A 14,803-nucleotide genomic window follows, 5' to 3' on the forward strand; every position below is an offset into this window, starting at 1 on the left:
GCACACGTATTCATTGTCGCTGTGAGGCGGGACATCTACCGATGAGGCCGGGATATCCTTGCGACAGCCTATCAGCAATCTGCTGACGTTATCTGGTCGTTGTGAATGATGGAAATAGTATCCGTGGAGTCGGAAAGTTTCCTGGGGCGCTATGCCGGAAGGCCCGAGTTTGGCGCTCGCCCGAGTTTCATCCGAGTTTGCGATGACGGCAGTCAGCGAAAGAAGATAGCGCGGAACGTGCGCAGGCAGCGGAGAATAAAATGTAGAGATAAAGCCACGTAGAGGCGATACAAGCGCACCCTGCGCGCCCGTTTCACACTTCAAACACAATACACTGCGCAATACCAGGCCGCAGCGCTACCTGAAGTTATCAGCGCCATGTCAGCAATCACGAAATCGTGACTTCTCTCCTATCTATCTGCACACTCACCGCTAGCTGTTCGACACGCGTTTTCGAGGGCGTCAAAGGCGTGTCTTCTCTTTCAGGCTCTATCTGTCTCTCCATTTCCGAAGACGAACAGTGCGCACTAGGTGCACTCTTGTATCAACCCTTTCTTTTCTCTTGAATACGTTAAAAGACAACAGATAATATTACGAACATTTTGTTCATTTCCAAATGTATTTTAAAATCTGAATCCAATAAAGCGTTGTTGAAAAGCATAGCTTTAGGAAATTAACAAAGATTTGACACTTTCTGCCGCTAGTGGCGATACTGAGACCATTGCTTGCATCGTGGCTTGCATACGAACTAGAGCGGCAGCCGGCCGTGCCGAAAACGAGAGCTCCTGCGCTGACACGCCGCCGGTTTGGCTGTATTCAATGATTCATTACGTATGCCTGTTGTGTGTGACGCCTCTTTAGTGCGCTGCGGATGCGAAGAGCGTGCTACCCAGCGACACAACTCATCTTATGTCATCAGACGCTGACTAAAAGCTCTGAAGGTGGTGGCGCGCGTATCTGCGTAGTATTTGTTTACATCGTGCACTTCAAGGTTTTGCGGACTGGTTTTGTCACTAACGTCGATCGCCGTTGTATACCGCAATGACATCGCAATAATATCGTTCGGGCAGATGAGGGATCCTGTTTGTAATAATGGAATCGGACTTATAACAGAGAAAGGTGTTACGGTTGTGAAGTACGCAGTGCTTGCGTGCTGGAAATTACAAACTCTTTATTGCACTGGGTCTAGAACAGCGACCGTTTGTCGATACCGGATGTGTTTGACACATTGATGCTGAGCTTTATCACCGATGAAAGCATGGCCAAGCCAAACACCTGTGGTGCCATGTTTTTGGAGTAGTACGTGCTCCAAGCACCGTTTCGTCATCGCGGTCCGGGTTTGACGCCTTGCAAGCAGGTGTGACGCGCCGTCAGCGTTGTGCTGTGTCTTACGTGGTTGCAACAGGCTATAGTGTTGTGCAATCTTGGTATGCGAGCGAAGAAATCGGCGGCTGTCGCCACGTTGCGTGTCCTTCGCAGAGGTGCTTAGATTAATCAGCGATGACGTCCGTTTTGCCTGTTATATTTCGATGGTCAACATCGTCGATGTCTGTCAGCAATCAGCACAGCCGCGCAGCTTACCTGTAGCCGGCAGGGGTGTTGGGAGTGGCCCACCCAAAGCGCGTACGCCTATAATTTATGTACGGCACGCCGGGGGCGTGAACAATGGTTTTGATTGACAGGTGAACTCGGAGCTAAACTCGTGAACTGTGAAGTGCCCCGAATTCATCTCGGGACTGTCATGGCGGCAGCAGCAGCAGCCTGGGTCATCGCTTCCTCTGACGGACAATGTCAGTACGGCCGGCTGGACCCGTTTACTGCCATGGCCGACGACGAATTCCAGTGACATTTTCGCCTCTCCAAAACATCGGTACGATGGTTGTGTAAAGAGTTAGGCGGCGACCCACGCCTGCGGAGAGTGCGTACCGGGCCTCATTCGCTTTCGGTCGAAGAGCAAGTCCTCTGCGCCCTCCGGTGGTTCGCGACCGGGAGCTCCCAGGGGAGCGTCGGCGCAGACCGCTTTATAGGACGCCACCAAAGCACTGTGAGCCGCTGTGTGAAGGACGTCTCCGACGCGCTTATCGACGCGGCTGTGCAGAAGCGGTGTGTTGCTTTCCCCACGACTGCGGCCGAGCGTTCGTATGTTAAGGAGCGTTTCCTTTTGCGCGGCGGCATCACAGACGTCGTGGGATGCGTCGACAGGACCTACATTGGCGTAAAGGCCCCTTCGAAGTCCAGCTCTGACGAGGTGAAGGCCTACTATTCACGAGGAAGGCACATTATGTATTGAACACAATGGTTGTAAGAATGCTGTTTTTGCTTTCATGCATGTCACGGTTAATGGAATGTTCTCTCATTTATTAGTGATAGTGGTCCGTGTACTGTGCAGTGTCAGTGGATGTTAAGGGACCCCATATGGTTGAAGTTATTGGCAGCCCTTCACCATGGCATGCCTCCTCGCTTGATTTACTTTGGGGTATTAAACCTCAAAAACCGCTTCCGTTTATCAGTAACTGAGCAGTTTTACACTCAGTGTAGACAATTTTTTTTTACCTCATGTTTGCGCACGTAATAGGTGCATGGATTTTTCCAGCTATTTCATGCATGCATTTTAATGGGTTTTTAAACGGTAGCATTTGTGTCACTTGGCAGATTGCATTCTTATGCAATATTCATAATCGTAAGTCGCAATAAATGTTTCACTTTGGCTGAAGTGGAAAAGCTCCTGCCGGAAGCACTGGCGTCTGTAAGCCAGGAAAACTGGCATAACTGTTGTGTTCATATGGAGCAAGTTGAGGCTGAAGCATGGCAACGCGATATGATTGTTGACGCTGAAATTGAACCGGTTGTCTTCAGCATTTCCGACTCGTGCAACTCCTCTTCTGATGAGTCGAGCACCGATTCCAGTGATGAAGATTTGAGTAGCATCGAGGAACTTGTCTGACTTCGAATTGATGTGTAATACATATGCTACCGACGAAAGAGAGAGGACTCATCGGCTTGCTGTGATCACCTTTGTGGGTGTGTGTGGAAATGTGAAATATCTGTGCATGTGGGTGTGTGTGTCGATCAGTCTATCGAGGAAATTGTAGCATTTTCATCAAATCATTGCATCATTGCAATTCGTAGCATCAAATTGTATTGGGCAGTAACTTGTAGTGTAGGTGTTGAGGTGGTCGTGTTAATAGTGTCTGTAGAGAAGTAGAATTTGTAAGGGAGTGCAAATAGTACTTTTCCAATTAGAATACGTATACTGGTACACGTCGTCAATGTGTGCAGTTTTTGGAAGTTTAATTGCAGAAAAATACGGTGGAGCTTAATGAAGCGTTGTGTGAATTATTCGGAAAGTATATGAAAATTTGAGAGTAAATTGGATTCATTTAAAATAATTTTGAACATATTCTGTTTGATTCGTTCGACTAACTCAACAGAAATTTATTCAATTATGCTGTCCAAAAAGTTCGAACGTTCACAAACCCCTAGGCATTGGCCTCATTTTGTGTGTGAGGGTTGGGAATGGTATGTATGGGTTTCTGATCTTCATGTCCTGAAAAGGAATTCCTGGTTTGGTGCTGTCTTGCATTACCATCAATCTCTGGTCGTTTTGACATGTTATGCAGTGCCAGTGTTTAGGTAGCCAGTACTGTATGTTTTGTCCTTAATTTTTCGGAGGTGTGAATGATTTCAAGCTGGCTCTTGCTCAGTTGAGTGTGAATTTGTTTCGGGTCACGTCTTTGTTAGTACATTGGTCAGGTTTTCGTTTTATCAAATAGTGTTGTTCGATGGCTCCACATTTTTTTTTCAGTTTTGGAGCACTTGACTGATTGTGTGTTGGTGTACATCCACTTCACGTGTCCTTTAATTTGTGTGCACTGTGATCCATGCCACTGGCTGTTTCCAGAATAAACCATTTCTCGCAAACACTGCGGGGTCAGCATTCTTTATTGTCCTGTCTAATTTATTGTTTGCTCTTTTGAAAAATTTTTTCCTATCGTTGTACAATTTTTTCTGCATTCTTACTTGACGCTCCCACAGCATGGAACTCTTTGTACCTGGCTGCATGAAAATCCTGCCTGAGCAGCTTCTGCTCTTCTAGGAGAGCAGGGAAATCGAGCCAAGCTGACTCTTGAGGCAGTACTATTTGCTGTCACTGTGGGAATCAATACTATGTTCAAAATTTAACACTTAACACGAGAAAACAGGCCATATCGAGGTGGTGTATGCATGGTGTATGGTGTATGCGGTATGCATCAAATGAACAGATGCATCCTGTTCCTTTCAGAACACGGAATAATATTCAAACGATTCTGAACAAAACGAGTTTTCTCCAAGTCACGCGAAATTCAACTTGCGATGAAAAAAAAATGTGGGAAAAAAAAGGTTAACTATGCGGGATTCGAACCCACGCACTGCCACTGCCTGTCCACCCTCCGGAGCGACGCGTTAGACCACACGGCCACAAAACAGCGCAGAGCGATACACCTCTGTTTATTTTGTTTGCGGACTACTTCCGTAGCCTTCACAGCGTTGCTAGCCCTAGCGTTGCACATGATGTAGCGTTGGTAGCGTTTCCTCGCGGTACAAAGGAAAATTTAATAATGTATGAATCACTCTAAAGCGCTTTAAATTCAAATCTTGCACACTATAAAATGCTTATAAAGGTGTACTAAGTGCATTATAAAATTCAACAAACCTCGTTTGTTGAATTGCACACGCAATGTACTTGGTGGAGCGACAGACAAATGAAAAGTGCACCGGCGGTTGTCTCACGTGACTCGTTCTTTGTAGACCGCCCAAGAAGACCATGAGGTGGCGCCGATGCGATGATAAAGCGCGGAATATATCCAGATAACACAATGAAGCTGGAGGCGTGACGAGGGTGGGATTTTGTCTTGCTACCATTAGTTCACTCATCTGAGGGCGTCGCCAGAACTCGGGAAGATTCCGAGTTTCAGCAAACTCGGGCCTTCCAGCATAGCGCCCCTGGACGCGTGATTCACAGATGACTATGAAGGGGATGAGGTACGCTCGCACGAGCTGTCGGAAATCTGAGAGTGACCAGCGTGGCAGGCTTCTAGTCAGAACAGCAGCTTGGGCTTGTTGGTGATCGATCTCGAAGTAACAGCGCAAAAAACATAGACAGGACACATAGAATAAGAAGACACCACGAGCGCTGCTCGTGGTGTCGTGGCGCCTTCTCGTGGTGTCAGCGCTCGTGGTGTCTTCTTATTCTGTGTGTCCTGTGTATGTTTCTGCGCTGTTACTTTGAGATGGATCACCAACAAGCCCAAGCTGCTGTTCTGACTAGAAGCCTGCCACGCTGGTCATCTTGCTCTGGTGCTCCGCTGCGACCTCGCAAATCTTCAACAGGCCTCTAGCATTTCGCCTCCATCGAAATGCGACTGTGGTGGCCGGGATAGAATGCCCGCCTTTAGGATCAGCAGCCCAGTACCGTAACTGAGCCAAAGCTAAGGCTTTGGCATCAAATGTTTAAGCTTTCGCTGTGTGGGTGCAATCATGGCAGTAGAATTCACTTGCATGCCAGTCTGTAGTACCTAAGACACTGTGTAGGAATATTGGCTAGCCTGTAATGGGTTTCGACCACAAAAAGGGCAGCCCTGCATGATCTGAGCAATTTTTATGTCATGCTGCTCTATTGTTTCTGGCAGTGCTCAGAAGCCACCAGCAGTGAGTACCACAGTGGCTACTCTTGAGAGACTCGGGGCACTAAAAGCGCTGTAGAAGTTGACACTATAAGGAATTGTGACTCGTATGAGACGCCGCTAAAAGAAATTCCTTATAAAATCTACAGACTGCGATGTATACAGGGACGCTGTAAGCAGAGGAATTATTGCCGCAACCCAAAATAAAGAAATTATATCGATAATGGCTCACTAAATAAGAGAAAGTACGAATTACAGCTAGAAATGATAGGCAACATCGAAGATACATTCGTGCTTTCTTCACGAAGCCTGATGCGTCCCAAGTGGCTAAAATATTTGCTTCCGAAGGAATGTATCCGATCTAGATTTTGCCGACACCACTACCAATTTTTTTACGGAGCCGACTCACGTCTCAGATCAAGACTTCGACCCAAAATTCCTTGCCATCTGGAAACACTTTATTACCGACTCGCCTGAACGCTGCATTTACAAACGGTTTGCGATACCGCTTCTAGCAAATGAACACTCCATTTTCTGACAACTGCGGCTGGATCAAAACTGTGAAACATATCCGGCTTGAGCGCCCTGCGTATGCTAATATCACAATATATGTAAGACGACTTCGCACATAACGTTTTGTTTGCGCTCTAGGTGAGCATGGGAGCTTTCGGTTGCAACAGGCTACGATCACGACACCGTATAGCTCGGAGCAACACCCTTTGTCAGCCAACACTGTGAATTGTTGTCCATAAAAGTGGCCGGTCATATCGACGCGGTCAGCGAACACGCTTCGTTTGTTCAAAACACACTTTAGAGCACAAAACCATATATATGTTCTTTTTTGTGCTCCTGATTTCTTGGTTGCATTGTTGGGCATTCATGCCGCAGAGCCTTACAGGCACCGAGTGTCGAAGTTCAATCTGGTTTGCCTCGAATACTGAAAAAAAAAGAGCCAGAAAGCTGCGAACGAAAACATACATACACATTGCCGTGTCTAAGACTCACCGTCCTCGTCACAGCTGCGCTGTCATTTTTTTTCCGCGACAGAAGGCGGTGTGGGCTACATACTTTCACTCCTTATGATTGCTGTGGTGCTGGTTTCAACAGGACCCTGGCATTACGCGTCTTCTTGAGCCACACCTTCGCCTCCATTTTCTGTTTGGAGACAGCGGAGTTCGGTTATGCGAGGTATGTTGCGGTGCCATCTGACAGGATGGGAGCCCCTAGAGAGCGGTCAGCCGATATTTGTCGGGTTGAAAACTGCCGTTGAAGACGGCAGTTACCCGCTTGTGGTCCCGACGTGACCGCGCGGATGCTCCTCCGCGGCCGGGCAGTTATTGCTCTCTCACGAAGAAAGCATGCCTGCTACCACCAGTCTATGACGTCAGATTGAGGTTATCAAAATTGTACCGTTGCTTAAAACTAGTTCACGGGAAGAAAGGAAGCAAATAACGGTAATCGCATAATGACAAAAGTAGTTTAATTGCCATGTCCAGACTGTCTGAAAATCGAATCAAATTGTTATAAAAGTACAAGACAATGTAATTGATTACTAGTAATCAAGTACTTGTAACTCGTTACGCAACTCTGAATTGAAATTAGGATATTTAGAATGGGACCTAGTGCATTCGGTTATCGCTCTCAATTGATGAGTGGAAGTTGACGACGATCTTTCCTGAGGAAAGTATACAGGGTGTTTTGCCTAAGACTTTACACAATTTTTAAAAATAGGCTTTTTAGTTATGACAGTGCTTTTTTCAGCGTAGCACTCTCAGCGGTGTAGTTAATCATAATTCATCTAAGACGTGCTAACTAGTAGGATAGTTAACTAATATAATAGTGGTTAAATTCTTAACTATTATTGTTAGTTCCTTAATTACCGAGAGTCGTGTAGCCGATCGTAAATAATATCCACGTCTGTTTTTAGAATATCGATACCGCGGTTACACTCGGTGCTGTGGCTCAGCAAATTTTGGGGACGAAAGGTTTAAGTGCCATACGCGAGCATATCTTCAGTGCTTACAGGGACCACCTAGGTATAGTTGTGTGAAGAGCCAGGCCTGCCTCAGCCATATTACCATAGATGACGCACATATCGCGAAGGCGCCGTGTATGTTCAGTCTAGGTAATACGCTCACTACTTCTACAAGGCGGAAGTCTCGCAAACTAAATATTCCGCCGATCTAGAAAGCAGTTCGACGCCGCTCTCTGGGATGAAGTCGTTTATGCAATTTACACAATTACCGCTGTTAAACTGTACACAGCGATATGGATAATTGTAACACGATGAATTAACAGTGTACAGCTGACATAAGCTGGCTGTTCTGACGCCGCAGACGTCATGCCTATTGCTGGAAGGAAATAAGAGAAAAAGAAATAAACATCGTAAGAGTAATGCTTCAGAACCTTTAATAAAGGTTGGTTCACGTACACATGACCCAAGCACGGGCTATATAGTGGCCACTGTTCGTCGTCAAATCCGATTTACCCTTCCACTTCCATATTAAATAAATTCCTGGCTACGCTGCGGTGAGGGAGCGTGAATATGTTTTTTTACTCTCCTTCTTGTTCTGAAGTTGCCTAAACCGTGTGGTCGATTCTCTGCAGCGATGGGAGCATCTGGGCCAGGTCGCGCCGTCGTATTTTTCCCGTCTCTGTGGTGGGGATGGCGTCCACGATGTACACTCCACCACGAAGCTGCTTATACCAGGGATGCCGAGCTATAACAGCAAGGAGAAAGGGAGGGCAATAGATGAAAAATACAAGTTTGATACGCGCAAGCATGCTAGAAGGACCAAAAAAAGGAATCACGATCTACGACTCCCTACTCAAGTTACATACTAGCGCACTAACATAACACTGGGCCTTTTGATTTCTGAGGTCAGCTCGAAACATAAGTCCGCAGGATTTCTTAAAAGATCTCTAATTGATCTAATTCGCAAGAGAACCTAATGGTAGTCTTAAGTATGCCTAAATAAATGTTTTGTTGAGCAAGGCTCTCTATGTAAGTCCGACAACATCGCATTTGAGCAACGTGAATGATTTTCTATGATTGAGAACATTTGACCAGTCAGAGTTTTTTGAAGCTCGATTTGATCTCGAGAATTCGCATTCTCAACAAACCGTAGTGGCTGTTCGTGTGCCTTACAAACCGAACACAACGCAGTTATGCTTTATCTTGGAAGGTGTGCGCCAAGCAGTTATGTATGGAAGCCCTCTTCAGCATTCATTCGTGATATAGGGCATGGAAATTTCATTTCATTTCATTTCATTTATTTACCCTAAGGGCCCTTTCGGGCATTATATAGGGGGGGGGAATACAATTCAAAACTGGTTATAAATGCACACAAGTAAAAACGCACTGATAAGATAGCCATATAAATATAGAAAAGGAAAAAATGTAGGGAGAAATAAAATAATTTGGAACCTGTGTATTTGTACAATGGATATATATTTTTCAATTATTACACAAGGCTATAACAGAATGAGCTATAAGTACGCGCAATACCGGGCAGGGAGCGCAATACAGCAATGAATACAGCGCAGTACATGAAGGTAAAAAAAAAACAAGATAAGTAATCAAAAACCATCAATAACAAGAAAGCAACCAAAATAGCCTAACATAAGATATCTTCTAAAGCCTTGAAGAAAGATGCAAGATTAGATATGGAGGCGACATCTGGAGGCAAAGTGTTTCATTGTGAGATGCCAAGTAAAAGAGGTTAATATTTGAACAAATTTGTGCGCGCGAATATGGGGCTGATTTTAAATAGGTGGTCTAAACGAGAAGATAAGTGGGCAGCAGGACGCAGAAACAATTCTCGAAATTCTGATGAACCATAATATAGATTGTGCATAAACGATAGGCGGGCATTTTTTCTTCTAATTTGGAGGGGCAATAAGTTTAATTGTTGCTTAAGGCTATTTATGCTGGTCCGAAATGAAAAATCGTGGGCAATAAACTGGCTGCTTTATTCTGAAGTGATTGAATGGAGTTTACTAGGTAAGTTTGATGAGGGTGCCAGATGATGGAAGCGTATTCGAGTTGAGACCTGACAAGGGATGTATAGGCTAGAAGTTTTGTTTGTTGGTTTGCTTGATGCTAGTTACGTTTCAGCAAACCTAATGTTTTAGCGGCCTTGTTAATAATGTACTCAATATGAACATTCCAAGTGAGATCAGAAGATAAATGAACTCCTAGATATTTAGTGGATCATACGTGTTCAATGGCATCACCTCTAATGAAGTACGTATGAAGTGCAACCTGTCTCTTTTTAGTAAACGTGAGTGCTTTCGTTTTGTCAATATTTATTTGCATTTGCCACCTTGTGCACCAATCTGAAATAGCATTTAAGTCATCCTGCAAAAAATTGTGATCACGAGGATTTTTAATGGGATGGTAAATGACGCAGTCGTCGGCGAATAAACGAATCCTAGAGGTGATGTTGTAATGCAAGTCATTTATGTACATAAGGAAAAGAACCGGTCCTAAGACTGAACCTTGAGGAACTCCCGATTTCACCGAGACAGGAGCAGAGAAATTTTTAATAATGGTAACCGACTGTGAACGATTGGTTAAAAAATCTTCAATCCATTTGATGGCCTGAGGTGACAAATTCAAAATGTGAAGCTTATAGATTAATCGATGGTGAGGAACACGGTCGAACACCTTAGCGAAATAAATGAAAATGGCGTCGATAGGATGAGACGAATGACCAGATTGGTGAAGATCAGTGATCAATTCAAAAAGCTGTGATTCGCACGAACGCCCACTTTGAAAGCCGTGTTGGTTAGAAAAGATGAACTTGGAATTCACCAGATACTGCATGACTTGGGAAGATATAATGTGTTCCAGGAGTTTACACGAAACGCAAGTGACCGAGATAGGCCTGTAATTGTTAAGGGAATTTTTATCTCCAGATTTAAACAAGGGAGTGACATGAGCCGTTTTCCAAGCATCAGGAAGTTTTCCAGTTGCAAGAGATTGTTGAACGGTTTGCACAGCAGTGGTCCCGATATGTGTTTAGTTAGCTTCAGTAGCTTTGTGGGGATGCCATCCGGTCCAGGGCTACAGTTCGAAGGTAAACGGCCAATGGCGCACTCTACACCAGGACAAGAAACAATGATATCTTCCATGGCGTACCCGACAGTTTCAAGAAGACCCATTTCAGAAATCGACTCTTCGTCGGTAAAAACAGTGCTAAAAAACATATTCAACTGGTTCGCCAAAAGGGTTTCATCGATCGGCATGTCATCCATGGTCAAACTCGGGAGAACATTAGAAGAACGTGGATTTACAACCTTCCAAAATTTTTTAGGATTGTTGGTGATCATGTTAGAAATATCAACATTAAAGAAGGTATCTTTAGCTTCTTTTATTTGTTTTTTTAACGAGAAAAAGACTGTGCATGATAAGGCTTCCAACGCTCCTCCGAGTCCGAGTTGGCTGTATTGCGGTATAAGCGTTTCTTTTTGCGTATACTTCGCATAATTGTTCTGATGAACCAGCCGTTACGGTGACAAGGGGCAATTTTTATCACCGGTACACATGCAGTTTGGCATTCGCCGCCGCGGTGGCTCAGCGGTTATGATGCTCGGCGGCTGACCCGTAAGCCGCGGGTTCGATCTCGGCCGCGGCGGCTAGAATTGCTTTGGAGGTGAAATTCTAGAGGCCCGTGTACTGTGCGATGTCAGTGCACATTAAAGAACCCCAGGTGGTCGAAATTTCCGGAGCCCTCCACTACGGCGTCTCTCATAGCCTTAGTCGCTTTGGGACATTCAACCCCATAAACTAAACTAAACTAAACTAAGCAGTTTGGCATTCAAGTAATTTGTCTCGAAGCAATATCCAGTTATCGTTTACTGACCGATTCTGAAAAACAACGAGATAAAAGGGCATGAAATCCGCTAACATTGACGTGAGGTGTTCCACGTCTGCCCTTCTGTAATCATATATTTGTTACTTTGTACGATCACATTTCTCGACTTCGAGAGATAAAGTAACATGAGCGGCAAAGTGGTCACTTATTTTGTCAGTTATCGATGCTGTAGAATGTCCAGAGTGAGTGGTAAAAAACAGGTCCAAGGGAGCGTTGTCACGGGTTCGGAACGTCACAAGTTGTTTTAGACAAAACATTTGAACTATATCAAGCATTTTCATGCATTCACTTTTATTTGTGCACTCGCTGAGCACAATGTTTTTAGTCCAGTTGATGCCTGGATAACTGACATCGCCTGCTAGAATTAAAACCGCGTTCGGGAACAGCGGATGAACTTTAGCTACAGTATCGTGAAGAATATCACCGAAGTCCGAACGACAGTTAGGTGGCCTGTAGCAGACACCAGTTAAGATTTTTTGAAAGCCCAGTCCGATATTCACCGATAACATTTCCAGCTCTGAATCAACCTCAACTAATGAAGACGGAACAGAATTGGTCACAACAATCATAACACCGCCTCCTTTAGCTCCAATACGGTCTTTTCTGTAAATTGTGAATGTGTTTGAAAAAGAAAGTTCCGAGTCCAAGACGCTTGGATTAAGCCACGTTTCTGTTCCTAAGATGACATGAGCATCACATGTGTCAACCAGAGACAATAAGTCATCCTGTTTTGGAGTAAGACTGCGGAAATCTTCAAGAAGAAAAGATAACGGGCCTAGTTTGCTAACCGAGTGTGTTCTGAAAGGAATGACTCTGATTATCATTGAGACAGCGCTGGTTTTGTTTAAGTAGCAGAACACTGTCCTCGGTCGCGTCATATATGTAGATGCTGCCGTTAAGTTTGAGCCTGTTGTAAGAAAAGCTGTACTTGCTTTCACCTGTATTTGCCTTCGCAAAGTCCCTCAACGTTTTTCGAGCTAGTTGAACTTTCGGTGAAAAATCTTCCTCTATCCATACTTTAGGTGTCGATACAGCTTTCAATTTATGAGCCTTCTCTAAAATAGCGTTCTTGCTTTTATAGTTCAGAAACTTAATGATGATAGCACGGCAAGACCTAGCATTATACTTTCCAATGCGATGGGCCAGCTCGATATCACCAGCTTCGACCGTCAAGTGATTTCGAAAAAATGTTCTCACGATAGTTTCTGTCTCGTCCCAAGTTTCAGGCTGAGACTCAGGTAATCCTTTATATATTAAGTTGTTTCTGCGAAGTCGATTATTCAGATCATCAACTACACCAGCCAAACCCTTGCTAATTTGTTTTTCGTTCATTTCTGATCTTAGCACATCTATACTGCATTTGATTGTATTTACTTCCTCGACTAATTCTGCACCTTCACCACTGTTCCCTTCAAGTCTGTCTACTCGATTATTAAGATCATGCATTTCCGAAGACATTGTCTGAAGTTGCGATTCAATCTTCTTCTGATGCTCATCTATAGTACTGACGGCTTTCTCAAGGCTGTTGATTGCTTCCAGGATTTGGTACAGTTGGTCAGGAGCCGGGCTTAGCTCTATATGGCCAGAACACAGCATGAGTTGATGTCAAAGGTGAAAATGAGACAAACGTTCTTCTAAACGGTACATATTTTACCACCCCGTAGGAAGCGAGGGCCAGGTGCCCTTTTATCGCTTCACGAACGGAGATGTACACGATACAGGAGATGCGTTGACGGGCGTTCATTTCGCAAATCAAGGTTTGTATGGTAAAAGCTAATCTTCTGGTTGTCAAGCGTCCCGGGGCTCGACGAATTCAGAATGTATTGGGCGCAAATGACTGTTGGTATAAGCCATACTGGAGTTCAAGAGAATTATTCGCTTCCATGCTCATTTTAGTCGTTAGCGAGTTTAATTACCGCAAAAAATGGAAGTGCGGGGACGGGAACCAATTATTAGCGCCTGTTTTGTGGTCTTGTTCCAGCACATGATTAAGAGAGAGCGATTTGCCGGAAAATGTCGTAAATAAAAAACTTTCCTCTACTGGTCGGTAGGATGCCTGCGCCTTCTGTTAGCAATAAAATCTCTATTAATGAAATATTGAAACTAAGCTCAAGCTGCTAAGTAATGCGTCAATGCTTGTCCAGGCAGTGGCCGAGTGCTGCTGCTGGTGTATAGACACTGCGGCATCATCCATGTGGTCGCACGGTGGCCGAGCGGCACTCATGACGCGCGGATGCTGGCGAACCGCAGCGTGGCCAAACGCCTCGACGATAGTGTTTACAGCGGCGTTGATGACGCCGTTCCGGACTACGGACACTCCCGGGAAAAGGGGCTACAACGCTGCGCACGGCACAGCGAAGGCGATTGTGGAGAGGTGAGCCTTGATGCTCCGGTGGAAAGCAAACACAGGTGACGTTAGGTACGCGTGAAAAGAACGCTCACAGCTCTATGTACGCGACTGAGCTCTGATGATAGTACGTGAATACTTGGTCATGCCACAGTAGAAAAGTATGGCAAAGTGTGCATTATTGGTAGCTTTTTTTGCATTCTGATTGTGCTGTTTAGACACTAGGGCGTTAAAACAAGCTAGGTGATCCTCTCCCTTAGCTCACCGAGTTTCGTTGTCTGCACCGCACTTATTTTGGGCATGGTATGGTGTTTAAGTTTTTTCAACCAGCAATAATTTCACTTGGAGGAGTGCTCATTAGTGCACTTTTCGAATTTCATTGGAATTAGAATTCAGCCAAGTGAAAATTTACATTACTCATTACAAAGGTAATTAACTTTCAGCATGTTTATGCGCGCTATACAGTTTACAAATGGCTGCCTGCAAGAAATAGCCTGAAGTAGACGCATGTATCAATTTTTCATGCTACCGCCATGTTGGAGGGCGATTGCGGCAAGACGATCGGGCAGATGAAGCGGCGCTTCCATTATCTGCATGGGGAGCTCCGAATGGCTCCTCACCGGTGCTTAACGATCCTCTTCACCTGCTGTGTGCTGCACAGCATTTCCAAGCATCGCATCGCATGCAGTAGCGATGAAGAATGTGTGCTACTACCGGAGGTGCCAGCTCGTCCAATTGCCAAGGCTGATGATGGCCACACAATGCGAAATGCACTTGTGCAACAACACTCCTCTTACTATAAGCACAAAGTTTTCGTGTGATTTCTGAAATTAATAATGGGGAAATATATTACCTCCTCTGTTACTGTTCTAGCATATCTTGCCCTGGACTACACGAATGCCCTTGATGAATAT

At 44.9% G+C, this 14,803-nt stretch overlaps 1 protein-coding gene across 1 annotated transcript in view; it reads right to left on the minus strand.

The window, feature by feature from the left end:
- Positions 1 to 8,158: 8,158 nt before the first annotated feature.
- LOC149324409 (uncharacterized) overlaps positions 8,159 to 14,803 on the minus strand; it is a 132,537-nt gene continuing 125,892 nt past the window's right edge. Inside the window, exon 10 of the mRNA XM_089565549.1 lies at positions 8,159 to 8,383. Coding sequence (XP_089421675.1) covers positions 8,244 to 8,383 — 140 coding nt within the window. The 3' untranslated portion in view covers positions 8,159 to 8,243. The remainder of the gene's footprint in view (positions 8,384 to 14,803) is intronic.

Source organism: Amblyomma mixtum, unplaced genomic scaffold (genome assembly GCF_055824585.1).
Source record: "Amblyomma mixtum isolate Tamu unplaced genomic scaffold, ASM5582458v1 scaffold_37, whole genome shotgun sequence".
NCBI lineage: Eukaryota > Metazoa > Arthropoda > Arachnida > Ixodida > Ixodidae > Amblyomma > Amblyomma mixtum.